This window comes from Triplophysa rosa, linkage group LG14 (assembly GCF_024868665.1).
Source record: "Triplophysa rosa linkage group LG14, Trosa_1v2, whole genome shotgun sequence".
Lineage (NCBI taxonomy): Eukaryota > Metazoa > Chordata > Actinopteri > Cypriniformes > Nemacheilidae > Triplophysa > Triplophysa rosa.
Genome location: NC_079903.1, coordinates 17,612,209 through 17,628,583, shown reverse-complemented (window position 1 = coordinate 17,628,583; position 16,375 = coordinate 17,612,209). Strand labels below are relative to the sequence as shown.

The 16,375-nt window shown below is 39.9% G+C and overlaps 1 protein-coding gene across 1 annotated transcript in view; it reads right to left on the bottom strand.

Annotated features, from left to right (window-relative positions):
* Positions 1-13,146, bottom strand: part of dchs1a (dachsous cadherin-related 1a) — a 113,389-nt gene extending 100,243 nt beyond the window's left edge. The window contains exons 1-2 of the mRNA XM_057351431.1: positions 12,819-13,146; positions 1,067-2,884 (exon numbers count right to left, since the gene is read on the bottom strand). Coding sequence (XP_057207414.1) covers positions 1,067-2,863 — 1,797 coding nt within the window. The 5' untranslated portion in view covers positions 2,864-2,884; positions 12,819-13,146. The remainder of the gene's footprint in view (positions 1-1,066; positions 2,885-12,818) is intronic.
* Between the last annotated feature and the right edge of the window lie 3,229 nt (positions 13,147-16,375).

Sequence of the window (16,375 nt, the reverse complement as noted above, 5' to 3'; positions counted from 1 at the left end):
GACTTGGTTACAAACTCCTTATATTGTTCTGGATTAGAGCATTTGAAACTCTCAGCGGCCTGCAAATCATTAGCACTCATTGAATTTGGAAACTGACAGCAGGACATGGGCCACATGATCAAAGATTTGATGTTCGCTTGATTTGCAGACCTGAGTGACTCTGATCCAGTTTCTAACTTCTGAGCTACAGTAATACCACTTCTTATTTTCCTCACAGACCTCCCACTTGACCCTCAGCAGCTCCTATTCCTAGTCTACAGCAGACTGGAGTCGGCCAGACCGAAAACCAGCCATGATCCTCCCTCTCTCTGGAGAAGCCCCGGGGCCAAGTTCCCTTCTGCTGGGCCCTCTGTCAGCTCAGCGAAGTGTGTCTCAACCCACGCCAGCACAAATCCACCACAGTAAAGCATTAATTGTCTTTTACTTGATATGTCACTATGTGAAATTACACATTTTGATTTACTGGGAGACGTATTACTTGGTTTGAATTTGCCTGTGGAGAAACTTATTAGAAGATTACTTTGAAGTCCCTATACAGTCATTGATAAAACACTGAAAATACAGCAATCGTTTTTTCCATTCTCTAAGACAGCACAAAACAGGGGTTGAGAATTATGGGCCAAATGAGACAAAAGGTCAACTGCAACCGCGTTCTTGGTGAATCCTCACACATTTTCAGACTGAGTGCTTGCTGTGTTTGCTTGTAACTGTAAACTGCTTTGCTCTACAACAGAAACCATAACGGGGTGAAGGTGAGGACAGCCAGTAAAGAACAAATCTCCCACAGCCTGAGGAGAGCAGGTACCTCCCAACTAAAGCAGTCCAGTCCAAACAAAGCTTACCTAAGAACGCTCCCAATATCGTATGGTACAATTCATCCCGGCAGCTTCCAAGTCAATTTCCTAAAACGACTGTTTCAATTTATACGGTTTGCACACTTTAAAAGAGCTAGTTATTTATCTGAAACATACACAAAGTTAATCCACTTTATGCTCAAAACACAATGCTTATTTAGCACAATAATCAGAAAAATACACATTCGGAAAACTGAGAGAAAAAGTCCTACCTCCATGAAGCAGGTCCCCACTGCAGTGTTCTCCATGATGGATGCGTTGTAGAATTTGCTTCCAAAAACCGGTTCGTTATCATTAATATCCTGTAGAATCACTTTGACCACGGCTGTAGAGGACAGTGGCGGTTGACCCCTGTCAGTGGCTACCACTGTAAAAATTGGCATAGGGTCCATCTCGTAATCTAGCTGGGTCAGCGTGGTGATGGTGCCAGTGACAGTGTCAACACTAAACCAGTCTGAATGACTTCTTTCATTGTGTAGGATACTGTACTGAACATCTCCGTTGGGACCCTTGTCTTTGTCCCTTGCTGTTACCTGTAGTACAAAACTTCCTGGAACAGCCCCCTCTGAAACGACCTGAGTGTACTCATGCTGGTCAAACAAAGGTGGGTTATCGTTAACGTCTGTGACCTGAATGGTGAACGAGGACTCTGCTCGTAAAGGAGGGGTCCCGGAATCTGTCGCCATGACTCTGAGTTCATACTGGTCCTGCACTTCCCGATCCAGGATCTCCTCTACGCAGATGAGATAGATGATGTTGTCTTTAGTCGTTAAAGCAAACTTTCCATCTCCACCCTCCAAAGACACATTGACATTGGCGTATTCACCGTAATCAGGATCTGTGACCGAAATTCTGGCAACATACTGGCCAGGCTGTGCTCCTTCAGAGATGCGCGGAGAACCGTCTTCACTGAGAAAAATGATGGTCATGGTTGGCTGGTTGTCATTGTAGTCTCGAACCTGGATGGTCACAAATGCATTGGTGACCTCCGGCTGCGTGGCATTGTCCCATGCCTGTACCACAAGCTCATGGACTCTTCTCATCTCATAATCCAAAGGTTTGTTGAGCGTGATGACTCCAGTGCGAGAGTCAATGACAAAGTAACGCTCAGGGTCGCTCTGTCTCCTATTGATGTCATAGAGCACCAATCCATTGTCACCCTCATCGGCATCTGAAGCAAACACTTGCAGTATATTGTTCCCTGGTTGAAGGTTCTCGGATATCACTGCATGATATCGACTCTGGTTGAACACAGGTGCGTTGTCATTGATATCTCGTACAGTCACGTCCAGGATCATCTGTCCAGTCCTCTTAGGTGACCCACCATCGAATGCTTCCAAGAGCAGAGTATACGACGATTTCGTCTCTCTATCCAAAACTGCATTGACCACCAAATCCAAATAAAGCACTTTGTTGGATCCCCGTTTGGTTTCCAAAAGAAAAGCCTGTCCCACATTTCCATCCGTGATGATGTAACCTTGCGTGGTCAGCTGGTCCTCATCTGCATCCACAGCAGGCTCAAGAGGAAACTTAGTGCCTATGGTTGTCTGTTCTGGGATTTTAAAAGAGGCTCTTTTTTGGGGGAACACAGGTGCATGATCGTTGATGTCATTGACTAAGATGGTGACTTCAATCGTTACGCCAGTCATGGTGACAGCGATGAAGCTGTAACGGTCTCGTACCTCCCGATCCAAGACTTTGGCGGTTTTTATGATGCCCGTGCTCTCGTCAATGTCCAGATCTGTGCCGACACCTGTGCCCTGATGATCTGAGATGAAGTAATGGGTTGCAGTCATTCTTGGTGGCAGGCCAGCGCTGATATCACCCACGACAGTACCTGCCGGCTGCTCCTCATCTAATTGCAGCTGTAATGTTCCTGGCACCATGAATGAGCGGACGGTCATGAATTCAAGCGTGATATAGAGAATCACCAATACCCTCCATTTTAAAGTCCTATCGTTCTGCAACGGATCCATCGTCCTTGCGTCTCGCAATGTCACTCTCTTCATCTACAATGCTTCGTACGAGACCTAACAGGACAAAAGGACAAAAGACAGTTAGATTACAGAGCACAAGTGAAGTAACAGAGCTGTCAAACATTATAAACAAAATGTCAAGTAGGCACTAGGCAGTATAGAAAAAACAAATTACACAAGTAGATTCTGCTATGGCAAGAATGCTTAAGTCACTTTCCATATGTCGAACGGTTTTTATTTCAATAATGCAGCACCACACACTTCTTGCAAGCGTTCTTGCATTTTCTTCTCACCTAATAAGTCAATACGTTATTACTGTAGCTTAACCAAGAAGCTTCCCCGTACGAAGAGAAATCGAAACCACAAGGCAACTGGACATACTTAGAAAAAAAGACTGAGTTGAAGTAAATTGGAGTAGGCCATGCATTTGTCTGCAACGTCTATGTCCATTCTTCACAAAACCCATGAGTCCAGAGTAAATTGGTGTTATGGAGACTCTGGGACCTGACAGAATGTTGACATGCAGAGTATGAGGTTTGTCAGAGATACCCAGCTTAAAAAGGCCCTTGAAATCGTCAACGTCTTATTTCATGGAGGGGTGTAAACTCAAGGATTGTCCTCCTACAGTAAAATATGTGTGCAGTGATTGGCAGAGGCCTAAAATAGAGACTGTGGCTAACATAACCGTCCACTTTTTCAGAGAACTATTCAACTGCAGACCACACTGATGCAAAAACTACACATGAAGCCAAACATACATTTCAACTGCATGTGAACTCAGTGGCATATTAATGCCAACATTAATGCACGATGTAAAGAGAAAAAAACATGTTGGCCAGCCGATTTCAATATATTAAAACCACAAAGGTCGCCCTGGAGTTTTCCCTCAGACAGTTTCTCTTTAAACTAGGAATTAGTTATTTCTCATCCATAAAATTGTGGCTCACGGACCTGCAAAATATGACGACCTTACTGTTACAATTGTGAAACCAAATATTTTACAGACGATCTCAGTATTAGCTCCAATGTGCTGGCAAATAAATGATAAACATTCAGTTTGACAGGAGCCTAAATATTGATGTATGCTTGTCACAGGAACTCGATTCACCCAACCCAGCTATTCAGGTATGAAACATTGGCAAAGCAGAAAGGAGATGAAAGATGGAGAGTTGTGGGGGAGCGAATTATAACAAGAATAATGAATTGCATGGTTTTCTAGTTATCTTTGAGAGAGAATGGTACTTCTATACAATTACTACAGGAAAAAGGTGTTAATTATGTGTACATGCAAAGGGGGTGACTAAATAAGAGTAAAGAGAGAGTAAAGTCCTTGAAACATAACAGTTAGTCAATATGAATTCCTTTTCGGGCAGCATTTGCTCGAATAAAAAGTGTGCAGGACAGGCTTACCATAAGAAACACTGTATTGTCATCTGTATACTGTATAGTTATCATTTCTAATTGTATATTATCGTACTATGATTTATGTAAATGGACTTGAAATGTGAGTTAAAATAAACCTTTTTGTGAGGAAAAAAGACATCGTAGATGTAGAGTGATAAACAAAATGAGTTGACATAATGCTGCGACTGATAAGTCTGAATCAACTAAACTAGAGAGCCGTGCAAACATTCTGACGCTTTGAAAGTTTTTATATCTGACAATCTAAGCTGTCTACAGTGCCAGAATAGTTCATATGATAGAAAATGAAAACACTTTTACAATAAGCTGTTTCGATCTGCATTACCAAACACACACACAAACACACACACACATGTTGGGTTTCCATGTTTTATGGGGACATTCCATAGACGCAATGGTTTTTATACTGTACAAACTGTATATCATATTCCCTACACCTAACCCACCCCCTAACCCTAACAATCACACACAACTGTCTGCTCTTTTAGATTTTCAAAAAGGTTAATTCTGTATGATTTATAAGCTTGTTTCCTCATGGGGACAAAAAAATGCCATCTTTGTGGGGACATTTTGTCCCCATACCGTAGGGTTTACCCTTCCCACACATACACATACACACACACACACACACACACACACACAGTATAATACATTTCAGGCCAAGGGAAATAATCATATGTCATTCTCAATCAATGCAAATAGGCATGACATCATTTACATAAAGCTCTTTACTATCACAGCCATATAATTTTATATGGTCTCATAAAGTCAATAAATAAAAACAGAAACATAAGGAAATCATTTGCTGTCATCTGTCTTACTGTACAGTAGGGCTGTATCAAAAAGGCTCCCTCCGGTGGTTTACAGGGGACTTGACATCAGCTATATGTAAAACTTGAACATCTTTTTCCTGTCAGAAGTACAGTAGGTGTGTGAGTGTGTGTGTGTGTGTGTGTGTGTGTGTGTGTGTGTGTGTGTGTGTGTGTGTGTGTGTGTGTCAATTACCAACTCTAAAATAACCAAAGTTGATGTTTAATTGTTGTACCACTGGCCATGTGATTAAGTGTGTGTAAATGAGTCAGACGATACTGGTGTCCTAAAAGTGCGTCTCAGTGTCTGTGTGTGAGTCAGATGCGAACATGCTGTGTGTCTTTGAAAAGTAGTCTGTCAAGTCTGTAGAAACAGTGTGTGTGTTCCTGTAGCTCAAACAGTAGTGAACAGTGCTAGTTATGCCGAGGTCATGGGTTCATTTTCCAGAATCCACGAACTGATCAATTGTACACCTTCAATGAAATGCTAGCGGCTTTGGTTAAAAGCGTCGCCTCGTGCATAAAAGTATAAGTGTTTGGCTATACTTGTAAACGGCAATTTTCGTCTCCATTAATATTGTAAATCTTATTAATTAAAGGGATAGTTCACCCCAAAATGAAAATTCTGTCATCATTTACTCACCCTTTTGCCATTTCAAACCTGTATGAGTGTGTTTCTGCAGCAGAACACAAAAGAAGATATTTTGAAGAATGTTGTTAACCGAACCAAGGTGATACCCATTGACTTGCATTGGTTTTGTGTCCATACAGTAGAAGTAAACGGGTACCACCGTTGTTTTGTCACCAAAATTCTTCAAAATATCTGCAGAAGAAAGAAAGTCATACAGGTTTGAAATGACAAGAAGGTGAGTACGTGATATTTTCATTTAAAATAATCTAAATATAAATAACTACATAATCAACAAATCTGACAACATTATCAGCATTATCAGCAACAACATTATGCCCTAAACTGGGAAACCCTTAATATACAGATGTTTTACTTCACATATTAAAAAGCCAAAACTTTCTAAACAAAAAAGAACCTTCTGGATACAGTTAGTCTTTAGTATTTACAATTATCTGTGTGTAAAACAATAGAATCTGATGAGGCAGTATGTCCCCAATTTAGCTACGTAAACGTGTGTGAGTAAGACTGAGTGAGGGAGCAGACCAGTAGGGCTCCACATAGTCTGCCCTGCACCCTCTTCTGGCTTTGCTGCATTGTAATTGGGGTCTGCTGGAAGCCTGCCCTGTGCATATGGGAATCCAAAGCTAATTTCAGTCTGTCAGCATCACAGGGACTGAAAACACACACACACACACACACGAGCAGAAACACTTTCATATGTTTAAGAAACTAAAAGCACACACACACTTTACCTCCAACATAGATTAATGTACACTATCAAACATTTCTTTTTAAAAGCCTTTAAGTACATGATGACAAAAATAGAAGCTATATATCAAGCACCGGCATTCATCTTAGGCTTAATTTTCAAAAACGCAAGATACTCAAGTAATGCTTCTTATGTTTAGTGTACTCAACGTAAAGGAACAGTTCGACCATCATTTACTCACGCTTGAGTTGTTCCAAATCTGTATAAATTTCTTTGTTGTGATCAACACGGAGAAAGATATTTGGAAGAATGCTTGTAACAAAACAGTTCTTGGCCACCATTGACTACCATAGTAGGAAAAAGTGCTTTATACATTTCTTTGTTCTGTCGAACACAAAAGAAGATAATTTGAAGAATGTAGGAAAGCAACCAGTTATGTGGCACTTTTACAACCATTGTAATTTTTCCTACTATGGTAGTCAATGGTGGCTAAGAACTGTTTGGTTACAAGCATTCTTCCAAATATCTTTCTCTGTGTTGATCACAACAAAGAAATGTATACAGATTTGGAACAACTCGAGCGTGAGTAAATGACGACAGAATTTTTAGTTTTGGGTGAACTATGCCTTTAAATACTAAACTGCAATTGCCACTCCTAGTCATAGAAGCTTTCTTAGAGTATTTACTAGGAGAAAAACATTATGATCCCCTTTCCAGACACCAAGGCTCAAACCTTGTCTTTGTTCTTCAAATGCCTTAAGAACCCTACACACGTGTGCCACTTTAACTAAACGCTGCAACAAGTTTCCAAAAGTCTGGATGTGCACCACAGCAAACAAACCCAGAGCGCTGCTATTTTCTGTCCAAGATAAGTTTCTTATTCTTGCATTTAATGCCTTGTTAAACTGAATGGCATGACGGGAAACCCTCCTGGATTGCAGAAGGAAAGCTACAACCACACCATGCGGCATGTGGCTGTTGCCCAGGCTTAAAGGACTTTCCACGTGAGATCTATATGCCTTTATTCATGGATCATATATTTATATAGTGTACTGGGGCTTTAACAGGTTAAAAACCGAATTAAAGGTTAGAACATTAGCTTTGTATCTTAATACTCTGTTGGCAGTGTAACTTTATAATGTTTCTGACTTTTTAGCGTTGGGCATCTTTCCAGCACTGGGTCATGTGTTTGACCCCGACCACATAATACGACAAAGGGCACATGGCCTAATTACAGAAAATGGTCCGTTTAGGGAAAAAAGAAAACATGTCATGCAAGGCACAGTCTATCCCTTGACAAAGTCTGACACAGCTAAAACGAAAACAGGCATGGCCTATTTATTTCAAAGCAAGCACCCAATAACATCAATCCAAGACTGTTATTTTCTAATAACGGTCACCGAGCTGTTCGCACCTGCTGGTTCCAACCACCTTAGGGTATTTTTGTACACTTTCTTTACCAAAGAAGAGGAGATAGCGGATTTGTGGCTTTTCAGACCACTAATATTTCTAAATAAGTATCACAGCATTCCCCTATTAGCCTGCGCTTTTATTTCACACAACGGTTCCAAAGTTCTGACAGAGCAAGAATCTGGGGCTAAACAATCCCAAAGAAGCAGCACTGTTAAACACTGAAACCACTTTGGCCAATACGCTGAAGATGAAAACAACCACAGCTGGCCAGACCAGCCCTGATCATCTATCACTCCAGAAAGTCTTCCCAAGCACTGAAAGACATCCTTGTCAGCCTACGACACCTCCAGCAACTCTCGCGTTTGAAGACTGCTGTGAAGAATTATGTTTTTCAAAGGGATAGTTCACCCAAAATGAAAGTTCTGTCGTCATTTACTCACCGTCTTGTCATTTCAAATCTGTATGACTTTCTTAAGATATTTTGAAGAACGTTGGTAACCAAACAGCGCCGGCATCCATTCAATTCTAATGTATGGACACAAAACCAGTGCAAGTGTATGGGTGCCGGTTACCAACATTCTTCAAAATATCTTCTTTTGTGTTTTGCAGAAGAAAGAAAATCATACAGGTTTGAAATGACAAGAGGGTGAGTGATGACAGGATTTTCATTTTTGGGTCAACTATCACTTTAAAACTTTAGACTGAGTGGCCGAACGAGGTCTAAGACATTATATTGGTTATTTCATTTTAGAGGATAGAGCAAACACAGAAAGGAAAAAAATACATTTAAAATGAGACCTTACCAGCATTGAAATTACACCATCTATCTAAACAGCTGGTAAATCAAATCTTTCCATTTTAAAGGATGTTTATCGTTGGGCCAAATTACCTTCATTTTGACTATCACTTGATCTCAAGCAAACATTCTATCATACTGAGATTATTTTTCTAAAATTCTTGTTTTTACAGTGTAACTGAAGGAAATCCGAGAAAGCAACAAAGCTAGCCAATCATATCGTGATCGATTCCAAGACATCTGGGTATATGATCAAATCAATCATTTCGAGGTGCTTTGAATTTAGCAGTGAGACAGATTTGGCTAGAAAACCCTCATTTTAAGCATTTATCTGCAATAACAGAATATCTTAATCGGACAGTAATCAACTTGCTTGAAATGCCCAAATTCTGTGATCATTTATTCATGCCCGAGTTGTTCCAAATCTGTATACATTTGTTTTGTTCTGTTGACCACAGAGAAAGATATTTGGAAGAATGCTTGTATTGGTAGTCAAAAGTGCCCCAGAACGGTTTGCTTTCCTACATTCTTGCAAATATCTTTCTCTGTGATCATCAGAACAAAGAATTTTAAAAAAGAGTAAATGAAGATAGAATTTTCATTTTGGGGTGAACTGTCCCTTTAAGCTTCTTCTAAAACAGCACTCTAGCACAGGACAAGAGGTGCTCTACGGGAGCTGGTGGGAAAGAAGCAAACCATCTGTGGTCAGATATGTACGTGCACTCAAACTACATTAAACACACGTGTGGCATGGGAAAAACGAGGCCCTATCAGCTGTGGTTTGGCTAGCGTTGAAGATGTTCTGGCTTCGGGGGACCATCTTTTTCCCACACCTTCCAACCTGCCTAGTGTGTTGGTGGAAATGTTTGTGGATGAAGGTCCGAGGAAAACAAAGAACCACACGTGCTGCTGGGTGCTTTGAACATGACACCAGCTGATACAGCTTCGGTTACGGTGAGAAATGAAAAACATCTGGTGGCAACGAGCAGACGGGTTCAGGGGAGAGTTTATGAAATTCACCGTGTGTAGTTTTAACTGAACGCTGCCTGTACCATCCCATTTGGAAATTGTTTCAAAGAGAGGGATCGTGTCCGGTATGCTTGTTGCTATATGGACGACCGTATATTTGAGTTGTATCTATAGCGGGCTAAGATGTATAAGCTTCGGATGAAGTATTTTGTCTTTGCCTGTCCCACAGGAGACTCGGGTTACTTTCATTACAAACGCTTCTTTGACAGTTGTCTCTTATATGTTTTTGTATAATCTATGGCCGAGTCTTTGGCTCTTTCAGTGACATCTTCAAAATACAGATTCAACAGGTTTTCTGCACTGATTTTAAGGGCGAACCTGTGAGAGTTCACAGAGCTCACCATGTGGGTTCCTAAAACTTCAGCCAGCGAATTATCAGAAAAAATATTTTTGGGTATAATACAATGCGCACACACACAGTCGGTACTTTACATGGCTGTATGTTTACGGACATACCTTCCTTCACAACCTAATGACAAATGCAGACGTAGGGGGCAACGGCCCTTTGGCATGCAATCCACCCCTTTGGATGCCGTCCACCCCGTACGCAACTCTGGAGAGCAGATGTTGCAACTTTTGTAGAGTTTTAGTGCTCCACCAGAGACCTGTAAGGATGAGTTTAACTACACCACAGCAGAGGTATGAGAATCGTCTGATCATCAAACAATCTTTCGTTGAGCCAAAGTGATGAGATCAACAGTGATGTAAAGTTTTAAGTGTGTAACTGTGTTGTGACCTGTTGTGCTGTAATTCTAAAATCCAGATCTTGGCTCACCCAAGAATGTCAAAGGTCAGGGTTCGTTTCTGTCTAACGTTGTTTTCATGCTTGTTTTCTCAGCAAACTATACGTACCACTCAACGACCTTAATATAAAAACTAAAAAAGCTCTAAAGCTTTGCTCAGCTACATGAACTACACTTCCTGTCTAGTTTACAATCACCTAGTCATTTTGTCTTTGATTTATTGGAATCAGGATGTTTTAGAGTGGCTGCCAAATCGAGGATGCCACTCTTATTTAAAGGGATAGTTCACCCAAAAATGAGAATTCTGTCATCGTTTACTCACCCTTTTGCCATTTCAAACCTGTGTGACTTTCGTTCTTTTGCAGAACACAAAAGAAGATATTTTGAAGAATGTTGATAACCTAACAACAGCAGTACCCATTGACTTGCATTGGTTTGGTGTCCATACAATAGAAGTCAATGAGTACCGCCGTTGTTTGGTTACCAACATTCTTCAAAATGTTTTTCTTTTGTGTTCTGCAATCTGCAGAAGAAAGAAAGTCATACAGGTTTGAAATGACAAGAGGGGTGAGTAAACGATGACTGAATTTTTATTTTTGGGTGAACTATACCTTTAAACTCCACTATAATATAAATGACCTGATAGAGCCTGTTGCTTATTTGCATGAGGATGGTGGTTAATTTCCAAATCATGACTTCATCTCAACTGAATGAAAAAGAATGGGAGTCACTATTCATATCCCAAGAACTCCCAAAACCAAGAGTGCAACCATGTGGCGTTTAACAAATGCACCGCGGGACAGTGATGGGTGGCGCTTTATAGTCTAATCGACTTAAAGAGCGACGGAAACAGTGGCTGCAGTATGGCAGCATGGCAACCATCAGCGCAACAACAAACCAGAAAAATTGGAAATCAAGCGAGTTGATTATACAGCGTGATAGCTAAATAAAAGCAAATCCACAGTGGCTGGAAACAACTCTGTTATCTTGATGAATATTAATTATTATAGGCCTCAGAGGGACATTTGGAATGTGGTCTGGATGAAGCTCGGGCCAGTCACAGACACAAAAGCACAGCACTTCTGCACGGCTAACAAAAGCATTCCACTCATGAACTAATTTAAAAGGAATGCCTCGCAAGGAGAGAATATCTATACGGCAACCGAGTTAAATAAATGACCACTGGACATCTGCCCCTGTTATTCTGAAATCGATTTCCTCGAGGTGCAACACGCTGCCAAAAATATCACAGCAAATACTACTGCAGAGCCCAGAAAGGTTAAGCTGGTGGACATGAATATATACATCAAAACTGTAATTTAATTGGAATTTTTGCATGTAATATATCTCATAGCAGAGCATGGCATCACATGATGGACTTAAATTTGTTGGATTGGGGATTAGAAAAATATATATTGTTCAGCTTCAGAAGATAATGATAGTTTATTCTAATCATTTTAAGGACACTCATGTTTCCAATGCAATTTAAAAAGTCCACCTCCCAAAGTTTTTGCAGACTAAAACACAAGTGACAGTTGAGGGCAGTCACTATTTTCTCTATTTTCTCCTAAAAGCATAAAAAAACTAAACTTATGCAATATAGACGCGCCTCCTTCATGAAAAGAAAAGTTTGGGAACGCTTGTGGGCTGAGCATGGGTTACCAATACCAAACTAGATGAAAAACAGCAGGGCAGAATATACAAATAACTGATGTTCAGTGGTTAAACTGCTGCAGTTGCAACTGTGAACCGCAGCATCTCTCCTAACCAACTGAGGCTTGAATTTTTAGGGCTGTCTAACCTCATTTTTCATCAAATATAGATATTTGTAATGTGTGCATTGTGCAGGGCCATTGCAGAAAATGAATCAACCTACAAACAGCATAAGATGCACACAAATAGCACTAAATTTTCATTTCAACCGGACTGCAGATACATTGGCCTACCGGTTAAAAAGAATAACACCTAACTAAAAACAAAATCAAACTTCTAAAGTGACACAACACAAACGAAATTAAAGTTCCACCAGCATGTATTGCACAGTACTATGCATAGTTTAAGCATGGTATTAGTAGAAAAATCATAGTAGCCATAAACTTACAACTGCATAGTAATCAATACGAAAAACTACCTACTAAACTTGAACTAGAATTAAGTCATCCTTCATTGTCGTAAGGGAAAGTAAAACTAAAGCAGCTGTATTCGTTCAAAATGCATCTCCAACCTGTGTAGGCTACTAATGTTAAATGTTCAGTAGTGACTTTTAACAAAATGACAAAAAAACTTTCTTTCATGTTTGTAACTGAATATAAATGTCCCCCATTATAATAAACGGAGCTGTCTGTTTACACCGCGCAGCTGCAAGCAGGCGCGTTTATTCTAACAGAAACGTTATAATGCGTAAAATCGCAACGGCCGTCTCTATGCGCAACTTACACTCATCTGTTCTTGCTCCAATGTTAGAGATCCAGCCTGTGGCAAAAGAACGCAGAAAAAAAGCCCAAAATGAAATGTCGTTTCGGCAAATCCCTTTTAGATTATATCCATCTTCCGAAAAGTTCTCTTTAGCGCGTCTTAATAACTTCCAGTAGTGTATTTCCAGTTATTGTCAATCTCAAATACGCAGCACCAGATCCAAGAGAGCGCCTCTCTCCAGCAAAACGCACGCAGCACACAAGGATGATATCAGCCCGTCAGCATCGACAACAGCATCCAACTCTGAAGTCCACACTTCCAAAAACACAGTCTCAACCTCCAGGAGTGAAACTCGACACCTCGGCAGACGGCCGTCCCGTCCCACTCCGGTATGAATATTCATACGCCACGTGCAGAGGAGTTGTAGTGATGATATCTCGCCGAGCGGCGGCGACAGCGTGCCAAAATATTATGACATGATTTGGTCTTGACTTTGGTGCCACCAATCTTCTCAAAAAGGAATTGAATTTAGTGTGACGTCTATCTAAACCAGGCATCTGACGGCAACATTTTTCTTGTCAAGAGTACCTTGCTGTGTTTGAAGGCATTACCAGTGAAAACAATTCAGCATGTCCACTAATTTAACTAATTCAAGCCACTCTGTCCTACAGCCGTGCAGAATAGAACGGACAAAATTCAATGTTTTTCATTAGAAATACCACTATGAACCATCAGCTGTTTAGCATTAAAGCCATTGCAAACTTTATGTTTTGAACCTTATTCCAGTAGGATTTAATAATGTCCTATTGGTTCCCATCCGCTACATAACATTCCACTCACAGAGATCATTACAGTTCCCATTATAACCATTAAATCCATAAGCATTTCTGAAATATTTTAAAATTTTTCACAGCAGAAAGCATGAGACAAAAAAGAAATACAAAAATATAAGAAAAAGCAGATGAGGCCAATTTATCCTGAGAAATCTGTCATTCTTACAAGCTTCCGATGTGGTTCGGGTGAACAGAGGCAACAGCTTCCACGTCAACTTGTGTAACCAAACGATTCCTCCCATCTAAGAGGAGTATGTTAAACGCCTGGATAACATTCACTTTCATCTGTTTCATCTGCTTCAGAACCAGAGCCATGACCTTGAATTACTTTCTTGCCCCATCAATCCTGAGAGACAGCAAAAGAACAAATCAATGTCTGTTTGCGTATAAATCCTGTTGACATACTCCTAGGATCTTGTATTGCGCACGGAACTCGATAGTTTCATTATGGCGCCGAACAATTTTCCAAATATTTTTATCAACACATCCATCAGCATAGCCTAATGACTATTATGCTTCCAGAAAAACCTCAACATCCTTTGCAACAATATTACCTTGACGGTTTTACATATGTTCATCATTTATAGTGGCATTCATCTTCATCAAAACATTGTCAGATACCTTTATCATGTTCTTTCATAGACGGATATGGCAGATATACATCTCTTCCTCACACAAACCTTCAAAATAATGAAGACAAGTCTTGTAAATTTAGAAATTAAAGTGACTGCTTCAATACTAGATATAACACATAACACATCCATATGTTGTATTTAACTGTGTGTCAACCTCCCTAAAACAATAATTGATACAGCTCTGTTTTCTATGGTACGAGCAGTTGTTTTGTTTCATTTATTAACATATACACACATAGTTTCACACTAATAAATATTTGATATTTCTTCATTAGCAAAAGTCCATGTAAATAAACCACACAATGACCTCAGACTTCAGCTGCTGAGCAGAAGCATCATATGCAGAAGTCTACATCATGTGATAATGTTTTCGAGCCCGTGGGATCTAGAGGACATGCCAAAGTCCAGATACAAAAATACATTAGACAGGAGATGAAGTTTTCCTGAAAAATATACTATGGAGTTTATTTATATGAATGGAGTTCAGGGAAAAGGTAGACTTGGCTGCAGGTTTGGATGAAAAATGAAGAGGAATCTGTCTTATAGACCCCTGAGTGCTAAAAACGGAAAAATGTTGTATGGGAAAGAAAAATAAAGATATGTCTTCCTCCAGTAGCACAATGAATGAGAGATGTCTTTGTTGCAGGGTTGGAAACACTGTCATGTACTGTCATATCGAAAGTTTGGTATCACTTTATTTTACAGTCCCGCTCTAAATGTAGGCATGTATTACTGTAATTTCTAGGTACTAAAACATCATATCTTCTTAGTGTTGACAAGAAAACTATAATTGATACAAGGTAATATACCAGGAACATGCCTAGCTAGATCTGTCACTAAATGCCAAAAGGTTGTCCACATTGTAGTTTATTCTTGTTAAGAATTACCTTGAAAAAAATCGCTAACATTGTAAACCAACCCCACTTTGAGTTTACATGTTAAGCATATTGTATAAGGTTATATGTGACTTTTAACCTTATATCCCCTACTTCCCAAAGTTGTAAAAAGTCAGCCAATCAGATTAGACCTTTCCAAATCTAGAAAGTTTTATGTGCAATATGCATCAGAAAGTAAATGGAATGTGGGGGTACTATTTTACAATGTGGCGAATTTTGGCTAATTCGTATGATCCCATTCGTACATTTCTGTATGATTTGCTTTCGCGCCAGTGGCGTAAAGGGGCGGGGTTAGGGTTGGGGCTTCAGTACTGCTTTTTTCTAGTAATCGTTCAGTTTTGTGCGATTCATAACGTACGAATTCATATGAATTAGCCACCTCGTAAAAAAAGTTGCAAATTCCCATGAAATCAGGTTATGCCATCTGAGGCTTGGACTACAGAGCCAACAAAGGCCTTCCAAACGACTATGAATGTTTTATAAGAGACATCATACATATAAAATATTGGACTAAATGTGTCTCAACTAATAATTTCATTTCCACACATTGGTAAACACTCAATTAAATGTCTACATGCCAGACAAGCAAATGTTTTTGGAAAAACACAGAAACCAGAACATTTGAACTTGGGTGGAGTGAAACCCATCAGCCAAGCAAACTCATATTTTCATGTAGTTGACTCACAATGTCTGAGCAACCACAGTTTTATTACCTGCCAGATTCAAAACTGTGATCTTGTTCTAGTTATTTGTTTGTTAGGGGTGGAGTCAGCCTTTTTCTATTTACAGCGTTCCTGATTCAGATTATGTTTTTTTGTAGCACATTACTTCAATTTAAGCAATGAAGTTTATGACCTGTCTGAGGGAGAAAGGGATTTTTTACATTATTAGTTTGAGACGTGAGAGGGTGCACTCTCAAAAAATGCTGGGTTGTTTAACCTGATCTCTCAGGAATACGTAACTATTATATGAGGTGGCAAATTCGTGTGAAATCATACAATGTAAATTGTTCAAAAACGCATGATTATTAGAAAAAAGCAACACCTAAGCCGCTGCCCTAATGCCACCCCTAAACCTAACGTCACTGTAGCAAAAGCAAATTGTAATAAAACGTATGAATTATATCGTACAAATTCATACAAATTAGCCACCTCGTAAAATAGTTACAAATTCCTGCGAGATTGTGTTGGGTTGTCACAACCCATGTTTGGGTC